This window comes from Heterocephalus glaber, unplaced genomic scaffold, assembly GCF_053883595.1.
Source record: "Heterocephalus glaber isolate CG9 unplaced genomic scaffold, H.glaber_assembly_v1.0 deba00001594, whole genome shotgun sequence".
Classification (NCBI taxonomy): Eukaryota; Metazoa; Chordata; class Mammalia; order Rodentia; family Bathyergidae; genus Heterocephalus; species Heterocephalus glaber.
In genome coordinates, this window is record NW_028258369.1 from 11052825 (window position 1) to 11065581 (window position 12757).

Consider the following 12757-nt stretch of genomic DNA (forward strand, 5'->3'; position numbering starts at 1 on the left):
AGCACCTGCCTTAAAGTAGCTTTTAAGCTGAAAATCTCTTTGCTTTCCATTCTTTTTTCAGGTGCTTGATTTTTGTTTTTTCTTTATACTCAAAAGACCTTTATTTTTGAGTAATAAGGGTAAGTTTCAAGTTAATGAAAAACTTTAAGAGAAATCTTGATGTAACTGATTCACAAAAAGAAAAGAAAAAGAAACCTAACCTAAACTCACATCAATAATTAAGCATTTAAGCAAGTTAAGTACATTCTTTGCAAAATCCTGAATATGTCACACCTCAAAAGTAGGCTAATAACAGGTGTAGGAAATTTGTACTTTATTAGTTTTAATCTTTTTCATATTCTCACCAGAGACATTAGAAGTTATTTAAATGCTTTTTAAATTTGAGTTGGGTTGGTATCTGTTGGCTATTTTAAAAATTAAAGAATATCATGGGTGCTTTGTGCAAAAAAGAGATCTGGTTTGCAGGCTAGTTAAATTAGATTCTATATGACAAAGAGACAAGCAATCAAATACATTAAATAAGACTAAGGTAGAAAATGGAAAAAGTCAGTCAAAATAAAGACTTAATTACTGCAGGTTTCCAGAAGGCTGCCAAATGTCTAGATTAGTCCTTCTCAGCTCAGGTTGGGTTCCAACAAGAGAATTAAGCCCTAATGCCCTACAGCATCCATTGTATGAAATTAATGAAATTCTCTCATGTGTCTTGAATGGAGCTAACCATGTACTGTCCTTGAGAGAACTGAAAAAGTAGTCAAATAATCAAATAATTTGCCTTAGGGTTTAATTCTATTATGGAAGCCCAGTGGAGAAAGGCTGTTTTATGTCTTAATCAGGCTTCTTGGATAATACAGTAGCTTTTTGTGATGACATACATGTACTTAGGAAAGAAAGCATAAAAGAGCCTGTTGTAAAATTACCAAGAAATTTAAAAGGATAATTTCTTTGTTAGAATAATTATTAACAAAATATACACAGGACCACCTTTTAGAAATCCCACCAGTTTAATGAATGTGAACAGCTTAATGTGTATCCTTTCAGGCTTTTGTTCATGTATATAAACATGCATGTAAATAGTGTTTATTTCAAAGAGTGGCATCGTGCTTTTCATTTAGTTCAGCAGTTTTTCCCATGTAATGCAAAGAAGTTTTTCTATATAATTGCATGTGGATCTGCTCCTTTATTAGAGTTGCACGGTATTCCATAGTTTGGTTGCTACAAGATATATATGGCCATTTCTTTTGCTGATGGACATTTGTATCATCTCCATTTCCTCGGTATTACAAGCATAACATATCTTTGTTCAAAAAATTCTAAATATTTCTATATTACAGATTCTATAAGCGAAACTATTGAGTCAGGATGGGTGCCTTTTACATTTTTGGTTTTTATTATGTAAAATTTCAAATATATTCCAAAGTAAGGAATAGTATAATTGTGTTAGGTAGGGTTCTCAATAGACACAGATCAATAGGGTATATAGATATAGAAGACTTATTATGGACATTGGTCATGTGAGTATGGAAGCCTCAAAGTCCCATCCTATGCTGTCTATGAGGAGCTGGAGACCCAGAGGAGCCAGTAGTATAATTCAGTCTGAGTCCAAAGACTTAAGAACAGGGGGTGCCACTGGCATATGTCTCAGAGTCTGAAAGCCTGAGAGCTAGGAACCTCAATGTTTGAGGGTAGAAGATGGGAGGGAGGGAGGGAAGGAGGGAGGATGGATGGGAGGATGAATGAATGGGAATAAAAATGAGAATGATGATGAGGAAGAGAGAGGAGAGGGAGAGGGAGGGAAAAAGGGAGAGTGAGTCATACTTCCTCAACCTTTTTGTTCTATTTGGGCCTTTCAACAGGGTCTGATGATGCCCTGCCCACATTAGTAAAGGCAGGTCTTCTTAGTCTACTGATTCAAATGCTAATTTTCTTAAGCACACTTGCATATTCACTCACATATAATATTTTATCAGCTATCTGGGCTTTAGCCAAGTCAAATTGACACAGACAATTAACCGTCACCATAATGAACCCCCATGTACCCCTTATTCATGTGGATAATTATCATTATATGGTCAGTTTTATTTCCCATTTATTCCTACTCCTTCATACTCTAACACTGGCTTTATTATGAATCAGACCTAACATTTTACCCATTTTATATCAATAAAAGTTAAGGACAGTTTATAAAAAATCTTGATTATGATATATCTAAAATTTAACAATAATTCCTCAATGTCAATGTTCATATTTTCCCAATTGTTTTTTTTTTATAGTGGGTTTGTCTGAGTCATGATCCAGACAAAGTCTATACATTGAATGTGGCTGATATGAATTTAATTCTTTTTCATTATATTGCTTTCCCCTTATTTTTTCTTTTCACATGATTTATTTGTTAGAGATAGGATCAAGTAAGGCCTGAGTGTACTTGTATGAGACTTACTGAAATCGACCTTAAGCAATTGCTATATGTGAAAGAAAAATTAAAATATTGCTTAGAATATTTTTCCTTTAAAGCACAGCACCCTTTCCCAGTGTTCTGGAAGAACAAATGCATATATACTCCTCAATTGTGATCCAGATATGATCTCAAATCATGTATCTTTCAGGAGAAACGGCACAGGTGACCGTGAGAAGGCTCTTCAGGTCATGCTCCAGGTTTTGCAGAGCTGTGACCACCCAGCCCCTGACATGTTCTGCCTCTGTGGGAGGATCTACAAAGATATGTTTTTGGATTCAGAGTATGAAGATGATATCTGCCGAGACAAGGCCATTACATGGTAAATAGCACATATGTCTTTGCAAAGAACAGAACTGAATAGGCTGAACATCCAGGGTCCTTCCCTATGGACATGTGTGTGTGCCTGTCTGCTGGCAGTGAAAAACATTTGCAGTTAATGTGGCCCAGGAATTTCCAGATTCCTCTTCTAAGTGAAAACTATGAGAACAAGGGTTTTCTGCTAGTCACATTCATCTCATAAGTTCACTCTTTTATGAGGCAGGAGAAGGTTTAACATGCTCCTTTTTACTTACCCCTTCTAGAACTTTGTTTATTCCATCAGGGAATTGTTTTCTGAATAAGCTGTTCATTTATTCATTCACTCGACAAATGTTTATTGAGGACTTACTTTATACCAGAAACTTTTCTAGATGGGAATGTGGGCATTACAGATGTGAATTATTGCCCTCAGGAGCATTGCATTGTTGGAGAGGAAAGTCAGACCAACAAAGTAAAATTGTAGGATTTCAGCTGATGGTAAGGGAGGGCTATGAGTAAAAGTTAAGCAGGGAGAGGAAAAAAGAGGGCTTCGAGGGTGGTCTGAGTGTTAAATAGGGTGGTTGGTTAAGGCAGATAAAAATATGATGGTGAGGGAGTGGGCTTCACAGACAAACATGGAGAAAGTGTTCCAGGTGGAGAGATCGGCAAGGGCAAATACTTTGAGAAGAAAGCATGCCTGGCATGCTCCAGGATGATGAGGGGTAAGCAAAAGAGAGAAGCATAAAATGATAGGGAAGGAAGATTTCTTTACTTTGACTAGGAAGGCACATCATTGGAGGATTCTGAGCAGAGGAGTTACAAGGTCTGACATGCATTTTAACAAGACTATTCTCAATGTTATACAAAGAATGTATTTTAAGAGGTGTCTCAGCTCTGCCTTGAAGCATAACAACCTCAAAAGTTAATGGCATCAGGGCCCGGGATTGAGCTCAGTGGCACTGTGCCTGCCTCTCAAGTGCAAGGTCCTGAGTTCGATCCCGGTACCAAGAAAAAAAAAGTTAATGGCTTCAAACAATAGCAGTGATTCTGTGGATTATCTAGGCAGTTCCACTGCTGGCTTCACCCAGGTTCCCACCTGAAATTAGTCAGCTATAGGGTCAGGCAGGACTAGAAGATCTAAGATGGCCCTATACCCATTTTATAGCTTGTGTTGACTGTTAGTGCTATGCCTTCATTCTCTACCATGTGGTTCTAAGCCTGGTAGATCACCTTTCTTACATGGTAGGCAGCATTCTCAGAAAGGTAGCCTCAGATCAGAGAACATTTGCTCTGGATGAGACTTGGGGATCATTTAACCCAGACCCTCAAGTATGAATATAGAACATGTGGCCCATTGAGGTGAGTGACTGGTCTAAAGTCACAGGGATGGTTAGTGGCAAATCTGGGACTGCGATTCTGACTGGAGTTCCAATCATCTCTGCCCTGTAACTTTTCATTGTAAGCAAAAATTTTTTAAAGAATCAAATCCAATAGGATATGAAATTTTACATTCCCAAAACATACAGAAGGAAAAAAGATTGGAATTGGAACTTTGGTGATGGGTAAGAAGAACTTTCTTGGTGTCTTGTGGTCTGTCTGAGGGAACTTGTGCTCCAAAATTCATAAAACCATATTTTAACAGACTTAAAAAATAACTTCCCTCCAAGTATTAATATTTTATTGTTGAATTCTCTTATCACATGAATGATAAATAATTTTGGGTTTGCAAGTCCTTGGTATTAACTGTGTCACTTAAAGACATTTTTGTGTTATCATTTCTTTGATTGAATCATTTTTTCTGATCACAGTATCATAACTTGTTTATGAAAGAGAAACTTTATGTGTAGAAAAGAGAGTGGAACTGTTAACCTTTTCACATACAAATTATATTCCCAGTTTTGTATCTTGTTCCTTATATGGTAGATCCCTGCCCCCTTCCCTCCATTTATGTCATTGCTGTCATAGCTCTTTGGGACTCAGATTCTGATATTATGGCTTCATACATGAAAAAATGATTCCGCATTGTGATATAAACAAACAAATACAGAGAAATAACCTATGATTTATGCTATTTCTGTGTAACAAAAATAATGTATGAGTGGAATTTAACTTGAAAAATGAAATCTGGAGATCAAATTGTGGTCATCTTTTGGAGCTAGGATTATAATAAATTTTAAATTTCTTTGGACACTGTAATACAGTTTCCATATTTATGTGAGCACTGTTTTTTATTATAAAAATATAAGCCTTGGGAAGAAAAAATGTAAAACTTCCTAGTGTAAGTTACTGTGTTGTTATATTTTTTATAAAGTTATTTGAGAGCTTCATGTAGCTGTTCATCAGGTGAGGAAGGAAACTAATATTTTTATGAGAAGGTAGTTTTTACCTTTACCATTATCTATACATTTTTGTTCTAACATAATAATATTATATAATAAGAATTTGATTCTATAATTAACAGGTATCGCAAAGGATTTGAACTCCAGCCATCTCTTTATTCAGGAATCAACCTTTCAATTTTGCTGATAGTTGCTGGACAACACTTTGAAACTTCCACGGAACTAAGAAAAATAGGTAAAGCTGTTTATTATTGCAGATATTGATGCTTTCATTACACAAGTTTAGCATTAAAAATTGTGTCCAAATAATTAGTATTATATTTCAAAAACAACAGTTATTTTCTGACAGCACACCTAAAACAGCAACCAAAATAAAATTCCTGGTTGCTTACTATGATAAGGAACTAGAAGGAGTTTTCATGACATCTCTAAAATTCAAATTCTAAAGGTATCCAGCTGAACGATTTGTTGGGAAGAAAAGGGAGCTTGGAGAAAATGAACAATTACTGGGATGTGGGTTACTTTTTCACCATCACCGTGCTGGCCAACAATGTCGAGAAGGCTGTCCAGGCAGCAGAGAGGTTGTTCAGACTGAAGCCTCCAGTCTGGTAAGTCTTACCTGTACCTTGTCATCACCCATCTCAATATCTGATCTTGCTCTGAAATGTCTCCCTTAAGGAGAAAAGGTAGAAATGCACAAAAGAATAACAGCTGCTGTGTTTCTTCTTCTGACTTCTTCATTAAAGCAGTTACAGCAGACATTACACCTCTGAGAGCTCACCGCATTTATGTAAAGGGAGAGAGAGACACACATATGAACACACAGAACAAGCCCTTACACACTGTCCCTAAGATTAGACTCTCAATCCTATTAACTTCTTCAGGTTGTCTAGGTCCTCAAGAGCAAAATATTCTTTGGTACTAGTATGTATTACTCATTTGTGAGAAAGCATATAATAAAGCTTAAAAAGCACACCAAGAAAATGATGTTCATAACGAATACTGGAACTAAAAGACTAATAATAGAGTGTAGTCAATAAAATGACAACACAGCAACAGCCTGAAGTCAGGCCATTATGCAGCCATTTAAGTGTGTAGGCAAGAATACTTAAAGACATGGAAGTGTGCTCATGGTTTATTGTAGAATAAAAGCCAGTTTCAGAGTACATTTTTCCTTATTAGTGGCTCTCGATCTTTATAATGCATCAAAATCACCTGTGCTGATTAAAATACAAATTAATGGGCCCACCCTCAGGTTTTCTAGTTTAGTAGGTCTAAGGTAGAGCCTGAGAATTTGCATTTACAAATGGCAAGATGCTGATGCTAGGTCTGGGGAGCCACACTTGGAGAACTATTTTTCTACATGATCTTGTTTAAGTTATATATATATATATATATGTGTGTGTGTGTGTGTGTGTGTGTGTGTGTGTGTGTGTTTGATATGTGACTCACGGGGAAAGATCTGGGAGAAGTAGTCAGTCTGACTTCCCCATAGACATAAAGCTCCTTTATTAGAATTGTGGTTATCTTATTGGTGGCTACAGTCTCATAATGTATGATCAGTAGATATTTACACAGTGATTAAAGTATAAATGAGGGGTTTTCTCCAAAATATTGCCTGGTTATCTCAGAGAAATAGCCTTATAAGAATTTTCTAACCTGTTTTATTGCTTATCTCAGTTTTCTAATTTTTCTAGAATGCTTATGGGTGACAAGTTGAGTGTGTTCTTATCTAAAATGTTCAGGACCAGAAGTGTTTCAGATGTGGGGTTTGTTTATTTATTATTTTGGAATATTCTCATAGACCTTACCAGTTGAACATCACTAACTCAAATCTGAAATGCTTCAAAACTCAAAAGTTTTGAGTGCCAACATGATGCTCATAAAGTATTGGATTTTGGAATATTTCAGTTTTCCTCAGATTAGGGATACTCACCCCATACTTGAATAATTTTTTTTTCTCTTTGGTGTTAACAGCTCTGTTTATTCGCCCTGTCCACACTACCCAGGGTAAAAATTGTAGTAGATTTATAGGACTTTTGGAGCCCACACTACTCAAGAAATAAATTATAGGCAGGTTTACAGGAACACCAAAGTAGAGAGTCTATATTTTTTGGTTGATTTTTTTTTTTTTGGTACCGGCGATTGAACTTGGGTCCTTGCACTTGCAAGGCAGGCGGTGGAACCACTGAGCTAAATCCCCAGCCCCAAGAGTCTTTATTTTAATAGGGCCTGTGCTGCAGCACAGGGGGGCTAGTACATAGGGACCCCTACTAGACTAAAACCACATACTTGAGTAATTTTTTAAAATTTACTTTTAATAGTCCATAATCATTTGCCACATCTTATTTCCCAGTTCAGTTATCCAGTTCAATTCCCAGAGGTAGAAATCTCTTCAGTTATATCTAGTTTGATTCCATTTCTTCCCAATCCAAAAGATCTTAAATTTGGCTCAGAAACCATATTAGCCTCTTGAGATTTCTCTGAGGCTGAGCTCTACAGAGTGAGGATGGCCTCCAGCCTTCCTAGAATAGCTGCTGTGTGCAGCATCCTAATATTAAGGTGTAGTCCTACATCTACGCCAGATATTGCTGATTCTAGGTTAGAAGACGCCAGCGTTTGGATGTATTCTCTTTATATCTGCAACTGGGCTGACTTACAGTGTTGTTACTTATTGATTCAGAGGTCCCCAAGACCACCCTGAGGTTCATTACTAGAAAGACCTATAGAATTCAGAAACACTGTTATACTCATAGCTATGCTTTATTATAATGAAAGGTTAAATTAGCTAAGGCAAAAGGCACATGGGGCAGAGTCCAGAGGAGACCATGTGCAAGCTTCCAGTTGTCCTTTCCCTGTGGTATGATATGGGCAGTGCTTAATTTTCCTAGCAATGATACGTGACAACATACAAGAGAGATTGCCAGTCAGAAAAACCCACTGAGCCTTGATGTCCAGGGTTTTTATTGGAGGTGAATCACATAGGCATGGAGTGTTCGTGTGGCTGATCTTAATACCTCTCAGTCTCCAGCTTCTCAGGAGGTCCAAGTGATACAGCATATGGCCCAAGACCCCCCACCATTAACCATATTATTAGTATAAACTATCTGACATGGCTCAAGACCACAGGTAAACACACACACTTAGCAGAAAGAATATTCCAAGGGTCTGTAGGAAATGTCTAGGTATCCAGGCAAAGACCTGACCTTTCTCTGGAATGTGTAGTTGGGTAGCTGAGGCCTGATGAGTACCCAGACAAGTCAGTTGGAGTCTGGTCTGCCTCCCCAGGAGAGCTCCAGACTTTATGTTTAGTGAGCAAAATAATAAGATGTTTTCAGTTGAACCATCCCCATTTAGTACCAGAGAGGATGTGACCGCCACTGCCTGGCAACTATATTTCAAAATGTTTAATTTGCCTGTGGGCAACAAAGGTGTGGGCAGAGTCAAGACTCCTTAACATTACAAATTTACCTGGTCAGATTCTATTTAAAAATAAATGAAAACAGTGAGTTGAAGATTAGTGATTGCCAGGGATGAAGATGAGGATGGGGATGGGAAGGAAATAGGCTTGACTATAGAAAGGCAGCATGATGGAAGTGGTCTCCACCTTGACTATATCAGTGGCAACACCCTGCTTGTGATACTGTACTGTAGATTTGCAAGATGCTGCCATTAGGGGAAACTGGGTCAAGGGGTATAAATGTTCTGTGTATAATTTCTTGGAACTTCATATGAATCTAAAATTACCTCAATAAAGACAGTGGGGGGCTAGGGATTTAGCTCAGTGCCACCATGCCTACCTGGCACGTGCAATGTCCTGAGTTTGCTCCCCGGTACCATAAATAAATAAATAAATAAATAAATAAATAAATAAATAAATAAGAGACATTGGGTTGAAATTGGGTAATTGCTTTGACTGAAGAGCTACTTGCTTTTGTTATTAAAGGCAGTTATCACGTTTTCTAGTCACTACATTTTGGATACTATGTACTAAAATTGATGCTATTGACCAATGTCGGGTCAAAAGCCATGTTATGATTTTGTTGAACTGCTTTATTTTGCCTACTGTTTAGGTTTCCTTTAATTAGTTATGTGGCTTCCAATGATTGTTTTTGAAGTGCTCATGGCATAATATGAATTTAATTATACTGTATGAAGTTTCAGGGAAGCTTCTTTTAAAGGGAATAGAATTGAGTTTCTTTAGGAATCTAATTCATAAATTTTCATGACTTTTTCCCAGGTACCTGCGATCATTAGTTCAAAACTTGTTGTTAATTCTGTGCTTTAAGAAACTTGATATTGAGTATTCATCCAGGCAAGAACAATTTAACTTCTGGTTAGATATAATTTTTGAAGCAACAACTGAAGTTACTGATGGACTCAGATTTCCAGTAAGATGTGCTAAATCTCTCTCTCTGTCTCTCTCTCCTTCCTTCCTTTTCTTTTCTTCTTTCTTGCTCTCTTTTTTCATTTCTCCTCCCTTGCCTCCCTCCCTCCCTCCCTCCCTTCCTTCCTTCCTTCCTTTGATTCTGGGAATGAAAACCAGGGCCTATGTGTGCTAATGTTGTGCCCAGATCGCGAAGTCCCCAAAGACCACCAAGGAGCTGATTCCAATGCAAACACACGAGGGTCGTTTATTCAAGCTCAAGCAGGGGCACTCAACCGTCACCGTCACCGACACAGTGGATCAGGATTGAGAGCCCTGAATTTCAAATCAGCAGGGTTTTTATTGTGGCTACAGCAAGGTTTGGGGATTTTCCATTTAGCAGTTACATAATTGGTTGATATTTAGCAAGCAGGAGGTGTACATTGGGGGGGGGTTGAGGGGTGGCTACATGTAGAGTTTATGGGAAAAAGGAACAATCAGCACATTGACAGAGTGTTCTATAGATAATGGGCCCGGGAGCATCTGTTTTTTGGGCAGACAGAGGATTGAGTTAGGAGCTGTGTCCTTTTTTTATCTGTTGTCCCACAGCAAGGACATTTTATCATTATTTTATGGGCACAAAGGAGACTAGGGGAATAGTTGACTTCAGTGAAGTGGAATTTATGTCAAGGCCACTCTACTATCTTATTCCAAGATGGAGTCAAATTTTAAAATGGAGTTAGTTAGGTCTCACACTAGGCAAGCACCTTACCACTACAATAAATCCCCAGCCCCTAATTAGTTTAAGATAGACAAAAGAAAGTAGGCTTTGTGTTATCTAATGATTGAATACTCTGAAAGAGATAAAATTATAATTAAATTTTTTTTATTTTATTAGTACATTTTTGCAGTACATGAAGTTTACATTCGTCTCAGGAAGTAGGTACATGTACATATCTTGATTATTCCCTTTCATCACCACCTCCTTGCCTCCATCTCTAGATTCTCTTTCCCCATTTTATTACTACTATTTTTAGTTTATGTTTAGGACATGTAATGTTTACATTCATTGTGCATATTTGGTACATGTATATGACACATCTTAAATCTTTTTACATTCCTTTTCCCTCCCTCCCTTCCCTCACCCTTGGTCTTGTCGACACCTTCCCATTTGCAACAATCCATCTCCCCGTTTCCTTTTATTTTGTTCTTTATTTGTACTTCAGATTACTCAAATGAGAGAAACCATATAGTAGTTAAGGTTACATAACTGATTTATTTCACTTAACATTATATTTTCCAGGTGTATCCATTTTCCTACAATGTCTTGAATTTATCTTTTATAGCTGAGTGTAATTTTCCATTATGTATAGATACCACATTTTCTTTATCCATTTTTCTGATTATGGATATATAGGCTGCTTCCGGGATTTAGCTATTACAAATTATGCTGCTATAAACATTGGTATGCATATATATCACTGTAGTATGATGTCTATAGCTCTTTTGGAGACCTACCTAGAAAGAGAATAGCTGGGTCAAATGGAATTCTATTTTTAGTTCTTTGAGAAATCTCTGTGCTAACTTCTGTAATGGTTGTAATAGTTTACATTTCTACCAACAATGTAGGAGGATTTTTTTTTCACTGCAGCATGGCTGCAAATGTCAGCATTTGTCATTATTTGATTTCTTGATGATTGGCATTCTTTCTGGTATAAGATGAAACCTTAGTGTTGTTTTAATTTGTATTTCTCTAATGGCCAGAGATGTTGAATATTTTTTCATGTATTTATTGGCCATTTGTACTTTTTCTGAAGTGTTTATTCATTTCCCTTGCCCATTATTATTAGGTCTTTTGATTTTAGATGGTTGTAGTATTTTGAGTTCTTTATTATAGATATTAGTCCTCTAAGGAATAGCTGGTGTCTTAGTTACTTTTTTCTCATTGCTGAGACAAAATACCTGACGGCCAAAGTTAAGGGAGGAAACTGTGTTAGCTCACAGTTTGTAGAGGTTTCAGTCCATAATCAGCTGGCTCCAAGGCAGAGTGGCTTGGCAGAGAGCCATCGCAGAGGAGAACAGTTCATGGTGGACAGAAGGCAGAAAACACCAAGCTACAAGCGACAATATCAGCTTCTTTCTGTCCCTTTTATATTCTATCTAGGCTCATTAAACATTTAATAAAAGATGGAGGTGTTGGAAAAGATAATGATAGTTTTTGTTCCTGTGTTTAAAATCTTCTTTTAATTATGAAATATTTCAAACTTGAAAAGAACAGACCAGTAACAATACAGATACTTGTGTAAGCTATATTCAGGTTTAGCAATCTTAAACATGTTGCTTTGTTTTGGTGATTTATTTCTTCTCTCCCTCTCTCTTCTGACCTCTCTACCTGCCATCTTTTCTCTCTCCTTCCTTCTCCTCCTCTCCCCTTTCTCTTGTAACCAAATAAGACCTTGCAAATGGAAATGGCACTCACTTTTCATCTCCCTTCAATTCTACAGACTTGGTACCTGCTGACCATCCAGTCTAATTCCTTGTTCTCTCAAAAATGGTAACTTCCCTCTTTTCCTGTCACCAATTCAGGCAGGCCTTTCTTGGCCACCTTGTCTGAAGAAACACACACACACACACACACACACACACACACACACACGCATGCGCACACACCTGCCTGTCTTCTCTGTTATTCTCTTCAGAGCACTACGTGACATTAGATTGTATAGCCCTATCAGTTTGCTGCTCCATCTGGCCCATTGGAGCGCAGCCCTGCCCCAGGCGGGGCCTTTTGTGTCTTGCTGTACCCACAGCTACTGGAGTCATGCTTGACATAGTGGTCTTCCATCAGTATTGGTTGAGTATAAATCGTCCCACTTTCTCACTGGGCAGGATCACTCATTTTAGATTCCTATGTGTTACAAGAATCTGTCCTTATTTTAGGTTCTGGTGATAGAGCCAACCAAAATCTACCAGCCTGCTTATGTGTCTATCAGCAGTGAAGCTGAGGAGAGAACAGTGTTTTTATGGCATGTTTCGCCCTCAGAAATGGTAAGGAAAAAAAATCATAAATAGCTCTTTTTCTTCTGTATTTAATCAAATATTTGATTTTCCAGTAGGAAAGACTACGTGATAGTATGAGAATAAATAGGCACCTATGCTTAATTTCCAAATTATGGGACTGTATGAGAAGGTATGCTCACAGATGAAAAAAGGAAAGAGATTTTTCCATTTTTATGTATGTGTATATATATATACTGGGGGGCTTATGTGGGTGTGTTTATATACAATAAGTATAAATAT

At 37.5% G+C, this 12757-nt stretch overlaps 1 protein-coding gene across 1 annotated transcript in view; it reads left to right on the forward strand.

Moving 5' to 3' along the window:
• The window catches only part of Map3k15 (mitogen-activated protein kinase kinase kinase 15), a 144489-nt gene that overhangs the window by 95442 nt on the left and 36290 nt on the right, over positions 1-12757 (forward strand). Inside the window, exons 7-11 of the mRNA XM_087193665.1 lie at positions 2604-2774; positions 5214-5326; positions 5540-5699; positions 9332-9482; positions 12398-12505. Coding sequence (XP_087049791.1) covers positions 2604-2774; positions 5214-5326; positions 5540-5699; positions 9332-9482; positions 12398-12505 — 703 coding nt within the window. The remainder of the gene's footprint in view (positions 1-2603; positions 2775-5213; positions 5327-5539; positions 5700-9331; positions 9483-12397; positions 12506-12757) is intronic.